Source organism: Botryllus schlosseri, chromosome 4 (assembly GCF_051294905.1).
Source record: "Botryllus schlosseri isolate E-star chromosome 4, Bs_hap1, whole genome shotgun sequence".
NCBI classification, from domain to species: Eukaryota; Metazoa; Chordata; class Ascidiacea; order Stolidobranchia; family Styelidae; genus Botryllus; species Botryllus schlosseri.
The window spans coordinates 24,944,741-24,968,517 of NC_137239.1; the positions used below are offsets into that span (position 1 = coordinate 24,944,741).

At 40.1% G+C, this 23,777-nt stretch overlaps 3 protein-coding genes across 7 annotated transcripts in view; 2 read left to right on the forward strand and 1 right to left on the reverse strand.

The window, feature by feature from the left end:
* Positions 1-4,404, reverse strand: part of LOC145437543 (copine-8-like) — a 25,645-nt gene extending 21,241 nt beyond the window's left edge. Inside the window, exons 1-4 of one of the 2 annotated variants that reach the window (XM_080314808.1) lie at positions 4,078-4,404; positions 1,666-1,706; positions 437-587; positions 332-371 (exon numbers count right to left, since the gene is read on the reverse strand). In XM_080314808.1, coding sequence (XP_080170934.1) covers positions 332-371; positions 437-587; positions 1,666-1,706; positions 4,078-4,217 — 372 coding nt within the window. In that variant the 5' untranslated portion in view covers positions 4,218-4,404. Of the gene's footprint in view, positions 1-331; positions 372-436; positions 588-1,665; positions 1,707-1,904; positions 2,156-4,077 lie in introns of those variants that run through there. The other variant, XM_080314809.1, reaches the window with a different exon arrangement.
* LOC145437552 (uncharacterized) overlaps positions 1-23,777 on the forward strand; it is a 122,666-nt gene that overhangs the window by 35,388 nt on the left and 63,501 nt on the right. The gene's annotated exons all lie outside the window — the stretch shown is intronic.
* LOC145437545 (copine-8-like) lies at positions 2,793-23,071 on the forward strand. 3 transcript variants are annotated; one of them, XM_080314810.1, is made up of 16 exons: positions 2,793-2,909; positions 9,568-9,720; positions 9,967-10,007; positions 11,371-11,515; positions 11,602-11,641; positions 11,707-11,780; positions 11,851-12,021; positions 15,639-15,785; positions 15,854-15,929; positions 16,629-16,744; positions 17,650-17,770; positions 17,837-17,944; positions 18,017-18,144; positions 19,501-19,661; positions 19,727-19,800; positions 22,706-23,071. In XM_080314810.1, exons 2-16 carry the CDS (start codon positions 9,584-9,586, stop codon positions 22,841-22,843), a joined length of 1,677 nt encoding a protein of 558 aa, XP_080170936.1. In that variant the 5' UTR covers positions 2,793-2,909; positions 9,568-9,583; the 3' UTR covers positions 22,844-23,071. The 3 variants fall into 3 exon arrangements, with proteins under 3 accessions (XP_080170936.1, XP_080170937.1, XP_080170938.1); XM_080314811.1 differs by having other exon boundaries at positions 2,798-2,909; positions 9,618-9,720; XM_080314812.1 differs by lacking the exon at positions 2,793-2,909 and having other exon boundaries at positions 9,645-9,720; positions 9,967-11,301.

Consider the following 23,777-nt stretch of genomic DNA (forward strand, 5'->3'; position numbering starts at 1 on the left):
AACGTACCCCAGGTGTAATGCCAACGCAGTCATTTGCGTCATTTTGCGTCAGTGATCCGTATTAAGATAACTCACTGAGAAATCCCCACCTGGGCAATACAGCCACCAAATGACCTTGCTCGCTGATTAACCTATCACTGATTAGGGCGATCAGCGACTACTTTTCAATCGGCATCTGTGCAATCCACCCTAAAACACCAACACTAGAGTAGGCTACGTATCGCGAGTAAGGAAAACATATGCGAGTGCTACAAAAAAGTGCAAGTACTCCGTTACTGACCACCTCTGGTACCCCACCACAGGATCTTGATACTCAGAAAATAAATCTTACATGTTTATCCAACGAAGCACTTTTCGAATCAATATCGAACCTGCCAGAATTTAAAAATACTTGACATCAACACGAAAGAATGGGTATTTCGTCACAGAAACTCACACATCGAATCTCAAATTCTGCCTTTCTTCAAAGAAATAATCGATGACGAATTTCTTCACAAAATCGGGATTGAGAGTGTTGCGTATCATCTCGGTACGGCCATATTCGCGCCATTCTTTAGTTCCCAAGCCTTGAATGTACATCACCACCACTACAAAAAGCAGAGCATATCTGATGTAGAATCAACCATTCATCAAGAATGATTAGATCAAAGTAAAGAAGTATAGAAATTGGTATTCGTACAGGATTGAAGTATCAGTGGCTACACAACGCCATACCAGTGTTGGGGTGACTAGAGTCATGACTTGACTCGAGTCGACTTTTTCAGATGACTTGACTCGAGTAATTTTGCGAAAATGACTTGATTCAACGATTCAAAAAGGTGGAGTGACTCGAAGCAAATTTTTCGAGTTTGTTTCAACTTTCTAAGGTTTCATATTCAATGATCTATTTGGCTGACAGCTACCAACGTAGTTCACCAGTTCTTTACGTTTATGTGAGCCATACAACGCCATTTTGAAGGTATAATTAACTCGATCCAGAACTAATAGCGACCATACTTTTATCATCTTGCAAAATGACTTCCATCAGATCTCTTACTTCAAAAATTTTATATGAATTTATGATTTGACTCGTGACTTGACTCGACTACAAAAATCGAGATACTTTTGACTTGACTCGAGTAGAAATGTGCAATGACTCGACAGGACTTGTGACTCAAAGGTAATGACTTAATCCCAATGCTGCGTCATACATGTTTTGATAGTTTCTGTCTACTGAGCCTAAGGCAATGCATTGTCTATTGATCTCAGTGATAACATGGCCATTATAAACTTGTATTATATGTGTGTTATAAACCAGTTTGGGATAGCCAGATTAGTAAATGGTACCGTAATAATTTAATGCAGTGGTTTTCAAACTTTTTTCGCCAAACCCCCCTTTATAAGAGTGAAAAATCTCGCGCTCCCTTATCGTGATATCAAAAGCAATCAGCATGCTAGCCTGCCCAACGGATAGTTTGATGGCATTGAAGGTTATGGCTGTCGATGTGATAATTCTGAAATATGAAATTCCGAGAATATACAAAGCAATAACCACGGAATGAGGGAAATTTTTTCAAGGTAACTGCGGCTTTGCGCACCCCTTCATATGCCTTCAAGCGCCCAGTTTGAGAACATGAGAACCACTGATTTGATATAACAGATGTTATCAAAATACTCTCAACTTACTCGGATCAGACTTTGAAAATACATCGGCATCGGTAAGTCCTCTAAAATACAAACATATTTGAAATTAGTAAGAAAATGGAAGCAAGAAACTAGGCTACATAACAACCAACCCTGTATCAATGATAATTATACCAGCCAGAGCACTACTACTGACAAAATTTCAATAAAACTGCTTCTCCTGTTCGTTCAGCTCAGTGATCACGGAATGTATCATGGCCACAGGAGGTACGTATCTATACCTGCATTTAACAGAGATTTCAACCTGGGTCCCAGGATTCCCAGTAGATTGTGGTTGGAAACAGGGCGTACGTGAAGATCTTCTTGACATATTTGATTCACTATAGCGATTGGCAGCTCAAGAAACTATTACCCAAAACACAGCATATCCTGACCTGCTAAGAAGTTGATTTCGACTTCAACTGGGGTTCAAAATACTTTTGATTGGATTTATAACCAAGTCCCATAAAGTTGCCATGGAAATCGATTGGTGGTAGGTATGTTATGTTTTGGATCAAGTCACATGAAATGACAAATCTCTTAACTTACAACACAATACATACTGAACTGAACTCCACTAAATACCATGGAGAATATTAACAAAATTTAAATTCACACCGTCACACTATGATGGTAATGAAAAGATAATGGCAAACAACACATTGTAGCAATATCAGCAATTCAGCATTCAACTCTGCATGCTACAGAAATGACAGGGAAAGCTATTGGGACCAATCTATCAAGATGTATGCTTTTTGCTTGTCAGTGCTATTCTTAAACAGTAAACATGCCAGATGTATTCAGACTGGACATGATTAGGATTTGACAATACAGTGCCACAGTAGGCCTATTTCTGAGAGATTCTACATTGAAGGCTAAGGGTCATAGAGTCAGCAAATAAGTTTCATGCATGGACAATGAACAATGTAGACATTGGACATGGAACAAAGCACAGTTCCATGCATACAGAAACATCATCCATATTTATCAACAAAACCTTGCAATGGATACAGGCTTTGCTTGTGCCTTAAGCGACAAGCTGAACACCGTCTTCGGTGAGTTTGAATTGCATGAGTAGCCTACAATCACTGCAAAATAACAAATGATGTCAGTCATTAAGAATGGTATAAATTGCAGAGTAGCTTAAATATATAAACAAGATGTCAAGAAGCTATGATCATGCAGAATTGAAGTAATGCTAGTATGATTGCGAGAAGAACTGAACCATCGATTTGAAGAATACCAAGGTGAGAAAAATCTGCTGAATCACATTTGTAGATTAAATAAATATACTGCAGAATTTAAATTATTTTAAAATATTACTTGTATTTTCATTCTACCTCAAAATGGAGAAAGAGGAGGCAAAGTTAGTTACTTGAAATATATAGACAGTACCATAATAGCCCAAACTGGATTCTCGATTCATTTTCAGCATTTATTTATATGCAAGGGGACTAACTAAACACTTATTTGAAACAACTGTACCAACAAATATGGGGATATGAATTTCAATTCAAAGATGGCTACATATGAATAACAGAGTGAGTGTGTGAGTGAGTGAGCAAAGTCTTACGATGATTCTCATTTGCAAATACTGCCTCATGGGGTCCTCTTTTCTACTGAAAGGATCTCAAACAGGCGATAATAAAGCTAGATACACAAAAGAATGCTCGCTTATATATCTTTTGGTCAATTTGTTGATTGCCTTTGCACTTGAGTAATGTTCATTGTTCAATCTTGCGTTCACGTTTGTAGTAGGGTATCTCGCTTGTTTTTCTGTTTCATTCTCAATGCCACCTTCAATTGCATTCATCATCTCCACGTTTCATAATTGTCACTCCTAACGAGAGTCACACAAAAGGATTGAGATAACAAATGCCGAATTGTATGCCACCAACAGTTGATCCATAAAATGTATGTCAATGAGCTGTATATCAAAAATCAAGGAAGTTCACTCCAGCGTTCTCACCCCAGATTGAGTGGGATGGATTGATGAGTAATAATGCCAGAACAAGAGTAGTCCAACTCCACAAAATTTCACTCCAAAATCCACTCGATAAACATCAATTCATAGTTGCACAAATGCGGAGATTCATTCACTCCACACGCTCTCATCTGATGTGAGCTGACTGCGGGTGAACATAAGCTAACGTCAGACAATGATTCCATAGCCTTACATGCACTAGTAGCAACGATAGATAACATATTGTTATAGACAGAATGATCGAATACTATTTGATCTCAAGGTAACATTGAATTATCATGATGGCTATATCAGAGACGACATGAAAGGATAATCGAAATGAAATTAACGCACATTGTATACAGTTATACAATAACAGTAAGTACCGAAGGGCAAACTGAGAGCCTAGGGAATACATTTACAGAGATTGAATGAATCAAAATATTTCTCACCTGCATGCAATCGACAATTCTACCGCATTGGTCAGATGCGGCTGCCATGATCCCTCGTTAGAAAACGTCGCTTGAGGATTCACCCCAGGTGAGGCTGTAGGATATGGAGTGTATCGCGGTGGTGGTTGAGCGTATGCCATGCTTATGATTCAAGTACACTCCTCAAATTACGGTAATACTTGGTCGTTTATCGCGCTAAAGCTACGCTCGTGTGCCTTATGACACCCTCGAGACTCGAGAGACTTGTAACGAGATACCCGTACAACGTAAGTAACGACGTATAATTAAGGAAATTCCCAGCAGTAAAAATCTGGAATCGATGAAGGGTAAGCTTATTTATGTACGAGCAATGCTATATATGCACTTTGGCGTATGAATCATTGAAATATTACATTCGAAGGAAAATAACGAGATAACTATTTTACTGCTAAATCCCAGTCACTGTAAAACTACGGTAATACTACTACGCGACCTCTTGGTATTTTTATCAATAGATCACGTGATCAAAACAAACAATAATTATTCTGATGACAAGTTGCTATTTCGGAGTTGACTGCCTAGGCTTGTAATCCCTGGATCGCTTTCGAACTAGATTTTAACAAGAATTTGTTCATAATAGCTCAGATGTTCGAACTGACTATCAAGTATGCAGGTCGACAGGACCACAAGTGCGGAACAGCATCTCGCCGGCAATCCAACAGTCGTTGAGCACGCCCAGTGCCCACATTCAAGTCGAAATATCATAGCCTAAATGCAATGGCATTTTGAAACTACATTTTGACATATGTCAGATTCGCTTTTCACAGTTTTATTCCGTTTATTATGAACAATTTTGTAAAATCAATAGACCAAGGACCAGAGGTAGTCAGCAACGAAGTACTTCTACTTTTCCAAATACTTTAGGTAGATTATGCCCACTGCTTGCACTACTTCCTCAAGGGGTTATGATTTTTATGCTACTTCTTCTTCTACTTGACAATTTTCCAAAACCAGGCCATGAATACTTACATTTTACTTACTCGAGATGTTGAGAATCGCTACTTCTATTTTCACGTGAGTATAAATTTACGACGCTCCTTCTCCTTCTACTTGATCGAGTATCGACGATTACTACTTTGCCACCTCTGCACAAGACAATTATTGTTGGTACCGGGGACCTATTGTAGGCCAAGTTTGCCACTCAGTGAAAATAACCGCTGTATATTTCACCGTCTAGGCCGAGGAGGATGTTTGAGTAAAGGATCGCCACTGATGCGTGTCGTTCGACATCCTCCTATCTGGTTACATTGCATTGTGTCTTATCGCATTGTACGTTGTATGTGTAGCTTGCTCAGATGAAAATTATAACCCAATATATTGTATTGTACGTCTCAATCTCTCTCTATCTCTCTCTCTCCCTCTCCCTCTCTCTCTCTCCCTCTCCCTCTCTCTCTCTCTCTCTCCCTCTCTCTCTCTCTCTCTCTCTCTCTCTCTCTCTCTCTCTCCCTCTCTCTCATTAGAAGAATATATTACTTCTACTTTACAAATTGTAAGTAGCGAAATGCAAGTAAGTAAATCACGAAACATTGCGACGTAGAAGTCGAAGTAGCGAAAAATTAGATTTACTTGAGAAAGTGGAGGAAAACTTCGAAAAAGTAGAAGTAGCCTACTTCGTTACTGACCACCTCTGTATCCTAAGCAATGAATCGGTGACAACAGCGCAGCAGGACAGAAATACAAAAAGTAAAATGTATAGGCCTAATATATAGCGTTGCGTATAGGCTATAAAATAGGCTAAATGCCAGTGGCGGCTCATCGTCCTATAGGGCAACTGGGGCATTGCCCCGCCAAAAATTCTGTTCTATAACAATGATTTACCATTTATGGACGCGCAGCAATCTACATCACTACGAAAATAGCATTATTCTTGTACTTTCGATGGTAAATGCCTATATAGCGAAGTCTCTGCGAAAACCGAATTATCGTCTGTGTTTTCGCTTTGTAAATGCCTAGCCGGGGCTTGCCCCTGTAGTGCTCATAACAAGCTTTCCCTGTCTGCTCTCTCAAAGCCGCTCACAATAAAGAAACGGTAATTTACTCTCTCTGTTCATAATATTGCCGAGCAAGCGGGGCAACTTTGCGATTTGCCCCGCCAGTGTGATGTAATAATGGTATCTATTTGAACTCTGTTATCGTCTTTTGTGTTAATTTGACCTTTGCTGTCACAGGTCGGTTTTGACAATGTTTCTCACCATGATAATTTATCGAAACTTATAATATGTTATGTCGTGATCGTGGTATTAACACCTGCTCCAAGTTTCAGGATTGCTACTCAAAGATTAGGGTAGTAATTTCGTTTGCGAAGTTGAGTGCGTGCTGATCTGTCATGTATTGCAAACAGATTTTACTCAAAAGCCGGTATTGATCTCCATTGATTTTGACGATGTTCCATACCGAGATCGGCCATGAGATTTGGCACGGTATGTGTTCATTTTAGTATCGAACGCTCAGCCAAGTTTTAAGTTTGCCACTGAACTACGTGAGTAGAAATATTTCGTTTCCTAAGTCGAGCGAGCGCTGACTCGTCATTTGTCGCTAACAGTCACATTTTCACGTCGGAATAATACACCATTGTGCAGGGTTATAATGACTCGAGTCAGACTCAAGTCACGATTTTCTGGTGACTCGACTTGACTCGAGTCATTGTCTCAAAATACGAAAATGACTCGACTCGACTCGAGTCAATCTGTGTATTGCTCATGATTCGAACCAAGTCATATCACTTGAGACTCAGACGGCCAAGACCGACATTTCATTGTAATTCCGAAGAATCGTAAAGTAACCACGCTATTGGGATTTCGTCTATTGGTACTGATACTTGAAAATGCAACCGGAAACTGCGAAAAGTGAGGAAAACTAGCATATTTTAAATGCAAACCGTTCGATATCACCAAACAGAGTTATAAAAAGTGGGTTTAACAAGACTTTAACTGGAAACTGAGCAGTCAACATAATGACTTGGACTCGGACTCCAGTCATAATACCATGACTCGGACTCGACTCTCTGCTCGATGACTTGGACTCGAACTTGACTCGGTGATGAATTGAAAATGACTCGACTTGACTCGAGTCAAAACTATAAAAGTGAGATTGACTTGTGACTCGGAGCTTTTGATTTGGTTTCAACCCTGCCATTGTGACATCATCTAGGCAAGAAACATAGCGTGCGCCCCCTGCCCCACCACCTGATATTGCCACGAGCCGCCACTGCGATATACTTGCGATTTTGAATATATTTTCCATAACCTATGTTTATAGCAAATCTCGTTTCAACAAACAAAACACGAGAATAGCACATTATGAGCATCATAACAAAAGTGAAAGCTGTTTCCGCTGATTATCAGGTAATCTAATACCTTCTATAACTACGACGTGACACGAAAACAAAACATGTTACACTTTATGCAAGAATAATCCAGCCTAATTCAAACCTAATTCAGCACATGCGAAATGCACTGGTATGCACAATTGCACATCTATATAAAAACTCATTGAAGTGCGCAAATATCGCAAACACGGGCAGCCCATACAGTCAGTCCATGTCGTTTCGACACCTTCCTATCTTTCGTTGTATCACAGTCTTGTTGTGTATTGAAATGAAATTTTTGGCAATAAATTGAATAGAATTGAAAAGGTGAATTCGATCGATATCATACTTCAGCGCTATATTCTGTATACAGGCAATTTCATGAATACTGAAAGATTCTGTGCTATTAGAGTCGAGAAATGAATGAAGCTTCATCAGAGCATAGAAAGCTTATGGTCCTGGTCCCCAGTGGCGTAGCAGTCACTTGGCGGTTCTGACTCTGCGCCAGGGGCGGCAGGTTGCAAGGGGACGACAAAATTAGAGGTGATGACCGTTTTTTAGTCAACACAAAAAGATTTCCAGGAAATGAAACGATTGAAACTATTTGAAAATTAGGGCAGCATTTTAACGAAAGCTGGGGAGGCAGCATATGCTCCCACGCCACTGCTGGTCCCCCATGTATTGTATTGTTTTGATAAGGTAGGAAAGTGGTGGTTATATTAGGCTTACCATATTTTGGAAATCTAAAAAGAGGACACTTTTTCAGAAATTTGAGACTTGCAAAACCGGATAAGAATTCTCAAAAACCGGTGAATTTCTCCCACTTTGTGATCGGTTGACTAAAAAAAAACGGTCATCTTTTCCGCTCAGAGCTCAAAATACCGTCGCATTGCTAGGTGGATGACTGAAAAAAAAGGTCATCTTTCCGCCCAGAGCTAAAATCACCGTTTTTCACTCCGAAATACCCGCCGGAGCGTCACTTATGTGCTTCTTTACGGCATATCACTCGCAATTTGCTCTAAATCTGACCTAAATTTTCGAAAAGAGGACAAAGAGACACTTTCAAAAAAGTCAAAAAAGAGGACAAATCCTCTTAAAAGAGGACGTATGGTAACCCTAGGTTATAGCCTTACGAGGCTTTGTGCTCCACGACAATGGTACAGTGGCAATTTCAACAGTTCAATGCATTTTTTCATGGCCACTATTTCTTGAACTCCCTCTTCCACGAATCAGTCATTCATCAGGCATCGGATCTTTGCTTCTGCTTCCAAGCTCATTGTAGACCTACTTTCTGGTCTTTTTAAGTCACTGCAATTGCAGTGAGGTCCGGCGATGAGGAGCCCAGATAAACCTCCGACACATAGAAACTTGGTAAAGGCGATACTCAATCTTTGGTGTCGTAACAGTGTCGCTTTAGCACACTCCGCCACTCGCTTCCCCATGAAATCATTGTGTCTATATAGTGATTTTGGATGGAAATCACCTGGTCGTACACTATTAATGAATTTTGCAGTATAACCACTTCTTTGCGTGCGGTACTCCAGTAATTCAAGTCACTTTTGCGTTTATGGCACATTCGGCGGCGTCGATTGTTATCACCGAATTTATGAAGTAGCCTAATTCATAGCATGTCTCGCGACGAATAGAATTACCATGTCGGTCAGATTTGTTTGCATTCGTCACGGTGTGTGGACTGGCCTGATCGCACTAAATCTTTGGATTGAAAGGATAGTGGTGTTCACCGTTCAGAAACAATGTATTTTAGCGATATTCTGTAATTAATTTACGTTAATCATTAGATATTTCAGGAGTGAATTAGGTTACGTGTTTAATTTCAAACTCGGTACACTCCACACTCGGTAAACAAACTCTATTCTGTTGATATTGATGTAGTGGATATATTACAGGTGGCTGTAATATGACAAATCGCATATATTAGATCAGGTTACAGTATCGTAGATACTATTACGGAGGAAAACATATTTCTGGAATTTTCGGTTATTCCTAGAGAGGAATTATGGGAGCAAATGGCAATAAAGCCAGAATGTAAGGCAGCTATAAAGTTTGCTTCTTTGCTTGATTGATCGTAATTCATTTGCCTATTTTAGGTGACTAGTAAACCGTTAAGATTTAATTGTGAACAGGGACACCTTATCGAATATGTCAATTTATGATGCTGTTGCGCCTGATACAGGCACTAGTGAAGCTATCTACCATCAGAGTGACGATTTCGAGTACGGACACGATGAGGAGATGCAAAGCAGCAATTACACGGTAGAATTAACGATTTCGTGCCGGTATGTCAGCGCTTTTATCTCTTTTGTAACCAACTAATGGATGTATAGATCTTTATGTGTGGTGGGGTTGAGTATATTCTTCTAGCGATGTTAGGCTCTCTATGTCGAGTTGCGTGTGTTTGTTTAAATGACGTACCAGTTACGATATGTCACGCGCTCGTATTTGTTCTGGATGAGTGAGAACGGACGAACACAACACCCTTGCTTTCATTGGATTTGTTAACTAATTTCATATTTATTTTACAGAGGCCTATCAAGCAACAGACTGCTTTCGAGGCCAAGTCCAAGTAAGACGGCCGCGTTCCATCTTCCATGCTAGAATTGAAATAGCATTACAAATACCCAGATTCGGGTCGTACTTTTTGTTGACTCGACTTTTGTCACTTTGTGTATCGACTCGACTTGTACTAGAGCCATTACGCGTGACTCGGCCAAGTTATATGACTTGCGACATAATATATGACTTGATTCAATCTCGTGTATCAGGACCGCTTTGAACCCAATATAGAACAGTCACCATTTAGGCTCGGACTCGAGTCTCAGAACTCGACCGTTTGCTCACTGACTTGGACTCGGACTTGACGCGGTTGTGGGCTGAAAAGGACTTGATTTGGCTCGAGTCAAAACTGTAAAAGTAAAATTGACTTGATATTTGGAACCTTGTGACGTTGTTTCAACCCTATCTGATGAAAATAAGAATTACAGTCGTGTCTTACGCAACAACTGATGCATACCATCGACCAATCATAGCATTTTGTCAATTCCATTGTTTGCGAATATGTGTGTTTCCGAAATAGAGCCCCTGTGGTCGGTAATATTAAAGTGTTGATAATACAGCATTCCACTGAAACACAAGCGTTTCCAGGAACGCATAAACTAGCATGTCCCTACTCCCTAGCTTCATCAGAACACGTGCATCACACTCGATGAAAAGCTCACCCGTGACTCATCCGCTTAAGCTTGACGCTGAGCGTTCAAAGTCCATAAATTTTGGCATTGGCAAACATCTGTAGGATAATCCCGCCTGTGCGAAAAATTATCGAAACGACAGATTTCGCGTCATCGGGAGGGGCCGCTCACATTTTGATATGTGTGCCTTGGAGTCGACCTTCATCAAAATAAGTCAGTCCAAGCTTTGTCAACAAAAGGAGTTCGTGTGACATCTTAAAATAGTACATTGAACGCTCTCTTATTTGAGATCTCATTTCATGCTGGTGACGTCATATTTCGAGATACGATTGTTGATATACAATGTTCTTTCCAATTCTCTACTAGTTGCTGACGATTGCCCCTGACGAGTGTCAGCCGAAAATATTCGGGTTCATTTCAATATGAATATACTATTCAATTGAAACACAAAGGTACCGATGTGCAGATAACACTTCATAATCATTTGATCGGTACGTAAGTGATCATATAAGGTTTGAACCCAGCCCGTAACCCAAATTGAGTTTGACATCCCTAGCCAACATCTAGTAGCTAGGCATTCATGGCTATACCCTTATGCATCGAAGCATCCGGAATTTGAAAAGTATAATGAATTAAAGATCTGACATAGCGCAGCTGTAGTCATAAGTATGGGTGAGGGAGATGTAGTGTTGCTATGCAATACATTTTCTTCTAAGGGATAATGATTACCATGTATTTTAGTCGTCGTCGTTTCGAAAAAAGGTAGGCGGGATTGGATAGAATACAAAAGAACGGAAAAAGTCACCAATGGCCAAGATCCAGATTTTACTGAAAAGATTACGTTAGACTACAACTTTCATGAAGTTCAACTTCTGCGGTTCAGCGTGTAAGTGTGTCTAATTAACAACAATATTACGAATTTTTTATTCGTTTAAGAAATTTTGCACAACAAATGATTACTTCTATCCGCAGGTATGACAATATATCAAAGGAAGGGCATCTCTCTGATGATGTAAGTTTTTTGTTCTTTAACGCGCAAGCGAGGATCGAAATTGATACTTTTACAATTTACGACAGAAACTTATCGGCAAGATGGTATGTACGATGGGTGAAATAGTGAAGTCCCAACCCCGATTCACGGCCAGTATTCGGTAAAAACACATAGCACCTGTTATAGGTAGCCGTAACCCTGTGTATGAAACTTTCGATTTGAATATCCAGAAAAGATGGAAAACAGCGTCCAAACGGGAAGATCATCGTTATCCCGGAACAACTTCAATCCTGTCGGGAGATGGTGAATATGAAATGGAAAGCATCTAAACTGAGTAGAAAAGACTTTACCGGAAAAAGTGATCCATTCATGGTGTTTTACAAACAAAATATCGACGGCAGGTATAATATAGGCCAGTGGTTCTCAACCTTTTTCACATCGCGGACCGGTAAAATTTCAAAAAATGTCTGGCGGACCGGTGAACTTTCAAAATTGAAATGAAGCCAAAATGCAGAGTATGCAACCGTTTTTTGCAATTATATGGTGCTAGAGAGTGAAATTTAGAGGGTTTTGATCGTATTTAATTATTATTCATGATGGCATCCATATGATTTTATGGCAGTGCGAGTCTGCCGAGTCGAGGTAAAATTGCCTTGTCCAGATAACGTGCTACCACCGAGAGACTTTTACAGTCTTTCGCGCCGAACGCCGTGGGCTTAACCGACCACGCCAATTCTAATAATATTCTTATTCTCTTTGACAATATCGAGAGAAGATTCGTATCGGAGTCGAACCAAGCACCTTTTCGTGCTACATTGCTCATTGCCCACTGCCACCGGTAACAGGTTACTCTGGAAACTAGGCTACCTGTACGAATACAATGCGTGCCGCAAGAAAACACATTACAGCAGCTATACCGGCCATCCGCAAATCCGGGCCGAAAAAGCACTTCGTCAGCCCAACCCAAAAACGCTGGTCTTGGGGCGCCCAGAGGGCGATAAGTCAAACTTCTGGGGGCTTCACCCCCAGACCCTACAGTTGGGTGGATGTTTTCACCTGTACTTGTGAGCACTTCCATTCTACTCAGCGTAAGCAGAGAGTTTACGGAGCTTAATCGCGCCAATAGCGAAAATTTTCGATCATTCACGAGTGAAGCGGTTTTCTCGCGCCCGAATTTTTGGCCCACCTTTCGGAGTCCCATGTTAACCTAAGCTTCATTATGCGTTGGCACGTCGTGGTGTGGTAATGGCTGACGCCGAAATACCTATAAATCATTCCGTATTTCTCAGAGAAGGGCACCTAATATAGCCTAAGTAAGACATTTAGGGATACTAAATCGTGCAAAGCGCGAAAAGAAATTGAAAAATGTTAGAAAAAGTTTCAAATATGCTATGATTTATGATTTATGTTCATTTGCGAAATAATTTTGAGCCCTATTCAAGCTCGGCCCCTCTCCAATTGGGCGGTTTGGGGTGCCCCCGTTATGGTCCTGCACAAAATGAATGATTCGAAAACCAATGATCAAACTGTGCTGTTTAGGCGATGAGTTGGCTCGTATCTGTTCTGTGTACTTGTCACTTGCTTGTCGTCAAATGACACGTCTTGAACTTTAAGTCAAATCCAGTGGCGGCTCGTCCTATAGGGCAACTGGGGCATTGCCCCACCTAAAATTCTGTTCAATAACAATTCTTCACCATTTATAGACGCACACCTATCTATATAAACCGAAATCACAGCGAAAATCGTATACTTCTTGTCCTTTCGCTTGTAAATGCCCATATATAGCAAAGTCTCTGCGAAAATCGAATTCTCTTCTGTGTTTTCGCTTTGCGAATGCCTAGCCAAGCTTTCACTGTCTATTCTCTCAAAGCCGCGCACAATAAAGAAACGGTGATTTACTCTCTCCTATTCATAAAATTACCGAGCAACCGGGGCACGATAGCTCTGTACCCTTAAGGTGTGATGTAACAATCGTATCTATAGCTGAACTCTGTTACCGTCATCTGCGTTTAGTCGACCTTTGCTGGTATAGGTCGATTTTAATGGGGTTTCACACCATGAGAACTCTTGAAACTTGTTATGTCATGTCGTGATGGTGGTATTTAACACTGCCCCAAGTTTCAGGGTTTCTACTTAAAGTTTAGGGTAGTAATTCCGTTTCCGAAGTTGAGTGTGTGCTGATCCGTCATGCATCGCAAACAGATTTTACTCAAAAGCCGGTACTGGTATCCATTGGTTTTGACGATGTTCAATACCGAGATCGGTTATGACATTTGGCACGGTAAGTCTTAATGTTAGTATCGAACGCTGTACCAAGTTTTAAGTTTGTCACTGAACTGTGTTAGTGGTAATTTGGTTTCCTAATTCGAGTGAGAGCTGACTAGTCATTTATCGCTAACAGATTATACGCAAAGCCGGTATTGGTCTCTATTGATTTTAACGATGCTCCTTACCTAGATCCGTCATAAGCTTTTGCACGGTATGTCTTGATTTTAGTATCGAACGCTGTGCCAAGTCTCAAGGTTGACACTCAATGATTAGGGCAGTAATTTCGTTATCAAGGTCGAGTGTGGTAAAGATGTGCTCCGATCTGACACTTTAGCCTACAACACATTGCGGATTTCACGCAAAAGCCGGTGTATCTGCGGTAACGTTAACTGAGATGATGATATCATTCTCAGTTTGCATTCAAATATTTACTTTGATATTATATTCTCCAATGTCAATTTCACCGTGAAATTGTGGCCTTCAAGCCATTTGCTTACAACCCCCTGTCAAGCGCGATAGTTATTTCGTTTTCGATGGCGGCTAACAGCTGATCACTTGATCAGCCTATTCCTCAGTAAATTTTACGCAAAATTCGGTGTTGGTCTGTTCGCATTAATTTTGACAGTGTACCATACCGAAAAGGGCCATGAGGCCACTTCTCAATAATGTCATGTAACAGTGTACCAAGTTTAAGGCTTTCATCCACGTATTTATTCGGTAATGTATTTTCCAAAGGCGATTTCGCAGCAGACCTATAAGACAGTAATAAAAACGTATGTGTCGTGTTACAGTCTCCAGTTTCAAGACCAAAATCTCTTATGCTGTACCGACTACCGAGACCAAATTTCCGAGGCTGCTATTCTTAGTTCTTTAGAATGATGTTTTGGATTCAATAGGACAGGCCCAATCTATGAGATATCAATTGCGTATCCGTCCGAATTCGTTGACCTTTCCAATTAGGCTTACGCTATCTCTCGAGTTATAGTCATTTCCATTTCTGCAGATAATTAGTCAGGTCCAATGCGAACATGAACCGTGTTGAATCTTTGTTCCGTACGCCGTTTACGCAGTTACCACACTTCAAGTCACAGCTCACCAGCAGACCTCTCGTGGCACATACGTTAAAATCACTGTTGCCGGGAAATTCATGTTACCGTACCATCATTAAGTTACTTTTTTACGTTGGAAAACGCCATTGTGACGTCATCTTGATAAAAGTCGCTTGCAGCCCTTGCCCCACCACCCGATATTGTCACGAGCCGCCACTGGTCAAATCGAACATGTTTCCAGCCCTAATGTTACCTCACGAAGTTATGAATCAGTTTAAAATTTGATGTTTCATTTATTTTATCAATGAACAAGCCTTCAACATTGCATCTTGAAATTAAAGTATAAAATTCTAATATGCCTGGCGGACCGGCATAGATGTCGTCGCGGACCGGCACCGGTCCGCGGACCGGCGGTTGAGAACCACTGATATAGGCTACACCTCTTGTATGAAAATCTTTTAGTTACTATGATACACGTAATTTCGATTGAAAAACGATTTTTTAAGCATAAGTGGATATCATCTATTTCGGTATTTACTTACTGAGATGGGCGACGGGTCTTGTTCGCACAAGCGCACTATTATAGAGACCGATGTATTACATCAATAGATATATATTTAAATGGAATGTTCGGCAATGAGCCATTTGAGCATGCATACTAAAAGGATAGGCCAACTTCTGATAAAGAAACTATATTGCAGCTATATAAAGTGCTATCAAACTGAGGTAGTGAAGCATACTCTCGAACCAACGTTTGAACAAATCGAAATACCGGTATCCACACTCTGCAACGGAGACTACAAAAGGACAATCAAAGTCGAGGTCTACGATTGGAACCGATCGGGACGGTATGATGTTAAGACTAGCCATATCGCTGGCTATGAGCCAAGAGAAACATGAATGTTTGCACATTTAGAAGCGACACGATAGGCATGTTCACAACCAATCTCGAGAGATTATCCAGGGGCGGCGGTTACGAAAATATTTACCGGGTACGTGTTTCGCATTTTGAGCATATCAGTATAGAAGTCTAAATGACTTATTAATATCTGGCGAACTGTGGAACAAGTATATAATGGATGCATGTGAATTACGATTGTGTCACGCAACTCATTTGTTTAGTGATGCCCATCGACAACAGTGGTTCATATCGCCTATGTAAAAGACAATACATGTCGCATAGTTCAGCTTCTTTGCGTTGGTAATCTTCGTGAAAGACTTCTTTCTCTCTCTCTCTCTCCCTCTCTCTCTCTCACTCTCTCTCTCTCTCTCTCCCTCTCTCTCTCTCACTCTCTCTCTCTCTCTCTCTCTCTCTCTCTCTCTCTCACACACACACACTTTCGCGCGTCCAGCATCGGGTCTCGTGTCGACTTCTGAAATCGACTCCTTCTGTATCTGTGTAGACGGCGAGGTCATTCCAGAATCCACATATACCCGCGACATATAGAAACCTGCCATTGGCGTTGGGATGTTGATGATTTGCACACTGCTCAACACTCTCAAAGACCTGTAGGCATAAATAACGCGGTCTCTGATGCCATCCGCTCATCATACTGACTCAAATCCTTGAGATGCCGCGACTTGACTGGAGCCACTGTGAAAATTTTCGAAACTTCATATCCTTAATGGATTATGCTGGCTTGCAATATGCGCCAATTTATGTGACTATACACAGTATACACATGTTGCAGTGCGTTAACCCGGCCAAATTGGCCAGAAAGAAAAGTTACAAAAACTCCGGATCGGTGCAACTGGTCGATTTCCGAATTGAAAAGATGCACACATTTGTAGACTTCATTAGATCCGGGTGAGCCGTTACAATCCATTGTGATTACTATTTCAGACTATTTCTACTTCCGCTTGACAGTTTTCAGTTATATATGCAAAACTAGACCTAGAATACATACTTCCTTACGTACAGCCCTACTGCTACTCCTAATTGAGTACCGACGGTGACTATACTTTTACCACATCTGCCTACACTAGCTTTGTATTAACACGTACCACTTAATGTTGGACAACTATAGAAAATTTTCAGCTTTCCAAATTAGATTAGAATTAGAATGGTATCTACACAGTGTTTTTTTTTCAAGTTGGATTAAAATTAAAATTATTGAATTCGCAAAAACTTGGAAATTGAATCAGGTTAGGTTCACATCAAATCAGAGATCATTGTCAATAGCTCTTAAGAATGGTAAATGCCTGCAGCAAGCTTGGCTCGTTTCGTACCATACAGCTTTCCTGTAGCATTTTCAGGAAAACCAGAAATTAGATTAGAATTGAAATTGGAGTATAGAAACAATTCACAAATTAGATTAGAATTAGATTAGCGGCATCTCGATCTAGATAGATTAGGTAGTCAATTAGAATTGTCTATAGTTATCCGGTCTGGTACCACCTATTGCCATGAGTTCTACTTTTTTCCTGCCTATCCGAGACACCCTTTGTCGAACTCGGACCCAATGCTCAACAGTGCTGCTATTGTTTAACTGTCCACAATTACCCTGGCATCCTAGTCACTATATGTGTATATATAATATATACAAGATGAGCAATCTAATATCTACTACTAGAGTGATATAAATAGTTAGGCTATAAGTATGTCTGTGTGTCTAACTGTCTATATATATATGTTGGGCCCGGTTATGTCCTGGCGCGCACCATGAGTAATATTCTGAAATCCGTCACTGACTTGTGCAATTTTCTATACAGTACGGAAATGAGTTTCATTGTAGCGGTGGACTTCTCATCTTCCAACATTGATCAGAGATGGGCTACTTCTCTGCACAGCCACACGCTCGGGAAAACGAGTCTATACCAGCAAACAATTGAAGTAAGTTAAATGAGTGTGCGGAACGATCAATGCGCGTAGTGTAGAATTGTATTCGATTTCATGCAGGCAGTAGGGAATGTAGTCGGCTATTACGACACTGATGGTCTCTTCCCTGCATTCGGGTTTGGTGCTAAACTAAGCGATGCCGGGCCAGTATCCGACCGTTTTGCTCTCGTAAGTGATATAAATATTACCGCACTTCTATGAACGACCAAAAAGCTACAATTCGTTGAAATACATTTGCAGAACAGTAACGAAAGATCTCCGGCTTGCGAAGGTATCGAAGGTATCGTAGAAGCCTATCATCAAAGTCTCAAAAGAGTGAGTTTAGCCGAGCCCACGAATCTTTCGCCAATCATCGACCATGCATCATCGTAAGTGCATAAGTAAATGTACTACCGCACTAGAAAAAGTAAACTCTTCTTGTTGAGCATTGGCAAATATGCTTGGTTTTGCAGCTCCATTGTGAATCGCAGTCACATGATATAGAATTATAGATGTCGTAATTTTGAATTGAGGACTTCACTCCAGGGTCCCTAAAATGGTTGTTAATGGGAGATGTCGACCCGGCTCTGACATAATTGTATTCTTCATTCTTCATTTTCGCGACAGTCATTTTGATTGGAACGCGGAATTGAACCGCGTGTTTTTGTGTAGGCTATGCCCAAAAAATACGCTATGCCTAAAAAAGGCTCTGCGAACGATGATTGGAAAATGCAATCCAGCCCGTTTATAATCAACAAACCCCTTTGCGTTCAAAGTAAAAGACTAATTGCTTGAACACGCACTTTCTCGTCTGTAATCATCTATACGTGTATTCCTGTGTGCTGGATACACTGGTATTATCTAACTGCCGCGCAATTTCACTTGTGGGTGTGAACACGACTCATTTTACATCGAATGACGTTCTCATTCGTTCGGTCATATCTCATGATTGGTCGCAAAATAACACTTGCATTTATAGTGGGTCGCGAACTGAACAAAGTTGGGAAGCACTGATTAATATAGATTATACAAAATACCAATATTTATCGAGTCACAGTACGGCGACAAGGAGCCGATATATCACCTGCGTCTGATGTATAGATTGATGCCATGAACCAGAAAACGACATGACTTTAAAAGTTTAAAATATTACTATAAGCGGCATATGCCATGTATGGTAAACAGATTCGCATTCACATCGTAACAAACACTCGCTATATATTGGATCGCGAACAAGAGTAATTTGCTCCTGAATTATTGTCATTCGGAACTCAACTGCAGGGATTTAGAAGGAATATGTTTGTGGTTTCTGATGAAACGTTGGCTAATGTATATAACTGGCACTGCGCAAAGGCTACGGATACTTCTTTGATGCAGAAATATGAACTTTACGACGATTCCGTATTTCCTCTTCGTTGAACAGCTTCTTTGAGGTACAGAACTTCAATATACAATTGAATAGTATATTCATATTGAAATGAACCCGAATATTTTCGGCTGACACTCGTCAGGGGTAATCGTCAGCAACTAGTAGAGAATTCGAAAGAACAGCGTTTATCAACAATCGTAACACAAGATATGACGTCACCAGCACGAAATGTCGAATACGAGAGCGTTCAATGTACTATTTTTAGATGATACACGAACTCTTTTTGTTGACACAGCCTTGGCTGGTGTATTTTGATAAAAGTCGACTCCAAGGCACACAAATGAAAGTGTGAGCGACCCTTTCCTCTTCGTTGTAGATTAGCTGCAGGCGTGAGAGATTCTTCAAATTATTTCGTGCTCCTCATCATAACCGATGGACAAATCAGTGATCTTGATCGCACCAAGGCAGCAATATTGCGAGCGGCCAAGCTCCCGATATCGATAATCATCGTCGGTGTTGGGAATGGAGATTTCTCCGGTAATGCTCAGCAATTTCACTTCGTGACGCTGTATTCACTTGCATCTTCTTGTCACACATTTCAGATATGAACGACCTCGACGGCGATAACATGCCGTTAACACACCAGGGAGCGCGTGTGGATAGAGATATCGTACAGGTAAACTTTGAAATTCCCATGTTACTACGGAGTGATGGCTAATATTCCGTTTAACAAAACACTTTGACATTGTCTTTGATTTTGAGGATTATACTCACCAGGCAGTGATTCTTATAGCCTAATTTCCTTTTCTATTGCCTATGTGAGTAAATTTACTAGTGATGATCAAAGAGAAAACGAAATATTTTAAGTTTTATTCATCTAATTGGTACCACGGTATTTTGCACTACGACCCGTTCAATGTCTGGTTCACAATATGTAATGCACAGCCAATGTTAGATTCGATGTCACGTGATAATGTTTACATATAAGCTTCAACGCAACGCAGAGAAGACGCACTTGCAGAGATAAGTGGACGAAATGCAACCAGAATATTCAGAACATAAACGGCTTGGCTACCCATGGATAGCAGCTCTGCATTTTAACCCGGAGCTTCTCTCATTTGCCGCTGTGAAATTCATGTTTCGACAACGCACTATTTCCTGATTAACATCTTACTGTAGTCCTATTTTTGCAACGAGTTCGCAGTACAGTGCGAGCTTCGTGCTGTTAATTGCAGATGTCTGCCTAATAATTTTCTGTAATCCATGACCTCTAAACCAGTGGTTCTCAAACTTTTTAGACACGCCCCCTTTATGATAATGAAAAATTCCGCGCCCCCCCTTATCGTAATATCACAATATATCAAAGAGAGAAATCAGAATGGTAGCAAACCCAACGGATAGTTTGATGACGTTGAAGGTCATGGATGGTGATGAGAGAATTCTCAAATATTATATGCGGACAATATAGACAGACCAATAAACATATGCTTGAAGTAAATCGCGCGAAAAACATGTCTGTTACTTGCGGCTTCGTGCCCCCTTCAGATGCTTCATGCCCCCTTCCCCCCCCCACCCCCAAGGTTGGGAACTACTGCTCTAAACCCTTGCTTCCGCAACTGTTTGTGCGTTTTGAGTTGGTGAAGGGTCGGATGGGGTCATGGACATGGAGTGTACTCCAGAGTTGGATCAATTGTAATTTGTAATTGAGCTGAATGTAATTAATTACATTTTTTCGTGTAATTCTAATTGTAATTGTAAATGAAGCATTTCTATTTTGTGTAATTGTAATTGTAATTGTACTTTGATCAAAATTTTGCTCAATTACAATCTCAATTACATTTTCATGGAAACCTGACAATCACAACATAAAATAATGATTTATTCAATCATTTATTCGTCGCACCAGTGAAAATCCGGTACGAACCATAGGATGACGACGAGGGGCCTTGAGGCCTTAGTAAACAGTCAGCATGCACATGCACATGTAATAATTAGCCTATTTACATCGGTGTTCTATGCGTGCTGCGTTATAACTAGATAATTCAGTCAGGCTAAACTGTTTCCCATACTTAAGTAGCAACAGAAAACTTTGTGAATTACAATATAGGCTAAACCAGTGGCTCCCAAACTGGGGGCGTGCCCCTTTGGGCGGCGTGAAAGCATCTGAACGGGGCGCGATGCTCCAGTGAACTGAGATCTTTTCCGCGCTTGACCCGATTCACCTCCGTTTTATGGTTATTGCTCGGTGTATAGTCTGAATTCTCTCATCAACAGTCATAACCTTCCATACCATCAAAGTATATGTAAGGATTGCTAACTTTATGGCTTCATTGTGTGCTATGAAGATAAGGGGGCACCAAATATTCACTGTAATAAAGGGGGGCGTGTCTAAAAAAGTTAGAGAATCAGTGGGATAAACTAAATCTTAACAGCAAATAAACTCTTCTGAAACCTGTGCTGAACCATTTCCTACACCACGGTCAAAGTTTTTTTTAAATCTCTGACCAGTACCGAGGCTTGTTGCAACAATAGCAAAAAAAATTCAAGTTTCCAACCAAGACTTCATCAAACTTGATCACGCATTTGTAGAGATGTTATCCCAATCTTACCTCCAATCTTGGCCAAATTTACTGGGGCCAGAAACTTTTCGCACCCTAATGTTCATCAAATGCAATCGAACAGTTTCCGAGCAAGTGAAAATGTAAATGCGAACCAAAATATGGTAATTCTTAGTTATCAGGAGGTTCTTTCCTTTTGCATTTATTTTAATTTTACGCACCTTATCGGTATCATCCTTATCGCTGACGCCTTAACAATTACATTTCATTATCCAGACTCAGCTCTGATTAGCCTAATCGTTTGATTACATTTCATTGACTGTCCTGTAGCCTATTCGCTGTTAATCGCTCAAACCTTTGGTTCTTAACAGTCGCTTGAAATATTTTTCTGTGCTTGTAGTTTTCAGTACTCATGATTAGGAATAGTTCGAACACGTTCGAGTTTTTTTTACATATCAGGAATGAAACATGAATAGCTTGCGATTGTTGCTAATTACGTCGCTACGGTTGTCAAAGAACACCTCTTTAATGAATCAATTACCTGTCTAAAAGTAATTGTAATTGTAATTAATTACATATTTAACAGTAGTTGTAACTGTAATTTGATATTTTTAGCATTGAGTAATTGTAATGTAATTGAAACATGCAAGGAAGTAATTGTAATTGTAATTGTAATTGAATTAAAATATTGTAATTGATCCAACTCTGGTGTACACGTAGAGTCATTCGCTTTGTTTCTCTTTTATTTTCTATTTCTTTGTCTTGTCTTGTCTTGTTAACTGCTACATTTTTCTTGTTTTGGGGGAGGGAAATACGTTTCGATTCTTCAATCAATTTTAATTCTTTTACTTTTCAAAATTACTTCCTATCTAGAAAGTATAGAAATATTGCACTTCATCATTTCGAGTGCGTGTATATGTGGTAACGTATACGTAGCTTATCTGTGTCTGGATCTACTTGGGCTGTCTGTTTTGATAACTATCGCTGTTGTCATCAATGAAGTTTGACACGGTCCCATTTCAGTTCGTACCAATGAGAGAATTTCTCGACCCCAACAACGAAGACCAACCTTGCGATCACGACAAACTTGCGAAGGAAGTTCTTGAAGAAATCCCCGAACAGTTGGTGGCATACATGAAATCGAAAGGCTTCCGACCGTAGTAGATATTTCCATTCCACGTTCAGACCCGTAAACTTCTACGGAAATGAAGATTGCGTTCGGCGGAACGCTACTGTATATGTGATATGCTGTCGTAAATATACACTGCCTTTTCGCGAAGACAATTGCTGTATTGCAAAGAATTAAGTATAGTTGTTACAGATGTCATTATAATATTATGTTTTCGTGCTGGATATTTTGAAATTGAAATTACAATTACAAAACAAACACTGCTGACCATGGGTGGGTGAAGGTATATTCTAATTACTATACTATTCTTATTATGAGCTGATAACCATTGTCGGTACAGACATTGTTCTCTCTCACACATATATATATATATGTTATGTATAGACTTAGACATCCGTGAATTATTCAACCAACAGTAATATAGATAATAATTACATATCAATGTTAGCGAATGAAGCGAAAGTTGTAGCGTTATATTTGAAGTTATTTTTAGTTGTAGTTCGTAGTTAGTACAACGACAAAAAATTATCAGGGATAGCAATGACATTATCTATGCAGGCTGCTTCAAGTATATGCTCACATGTGAATTACACGCAAAGTGACTACAACAAGTCTAAATTAAATTTTCAGTGTCTTGTTTGAAGTGCCCATTTTGAAGAAAGAAACAAATAATGAAAGTCCGTGGAGATTTTACCTAACCGCAGCAAATACGGCAGTGTCAATGTTGAAACAATTAACTATTTTATAGAAAAAATATGTTGTCACTTGTGTAATTAGCGGTTCACTAATAGCTTCAATGAAGTAAATATTTTTCCAGCGAGCTATTTACTCTCTGTAATAATTATTCGGCTCGATATTGTGAAGTAACGACTTTCCATCAACGCTGTCATATACTATTGTCCGACGCATTTGTCCCGTGATTAGCGTGAAGCCGAACTCATTGAAACGGTACCTCCGGGAATGCCG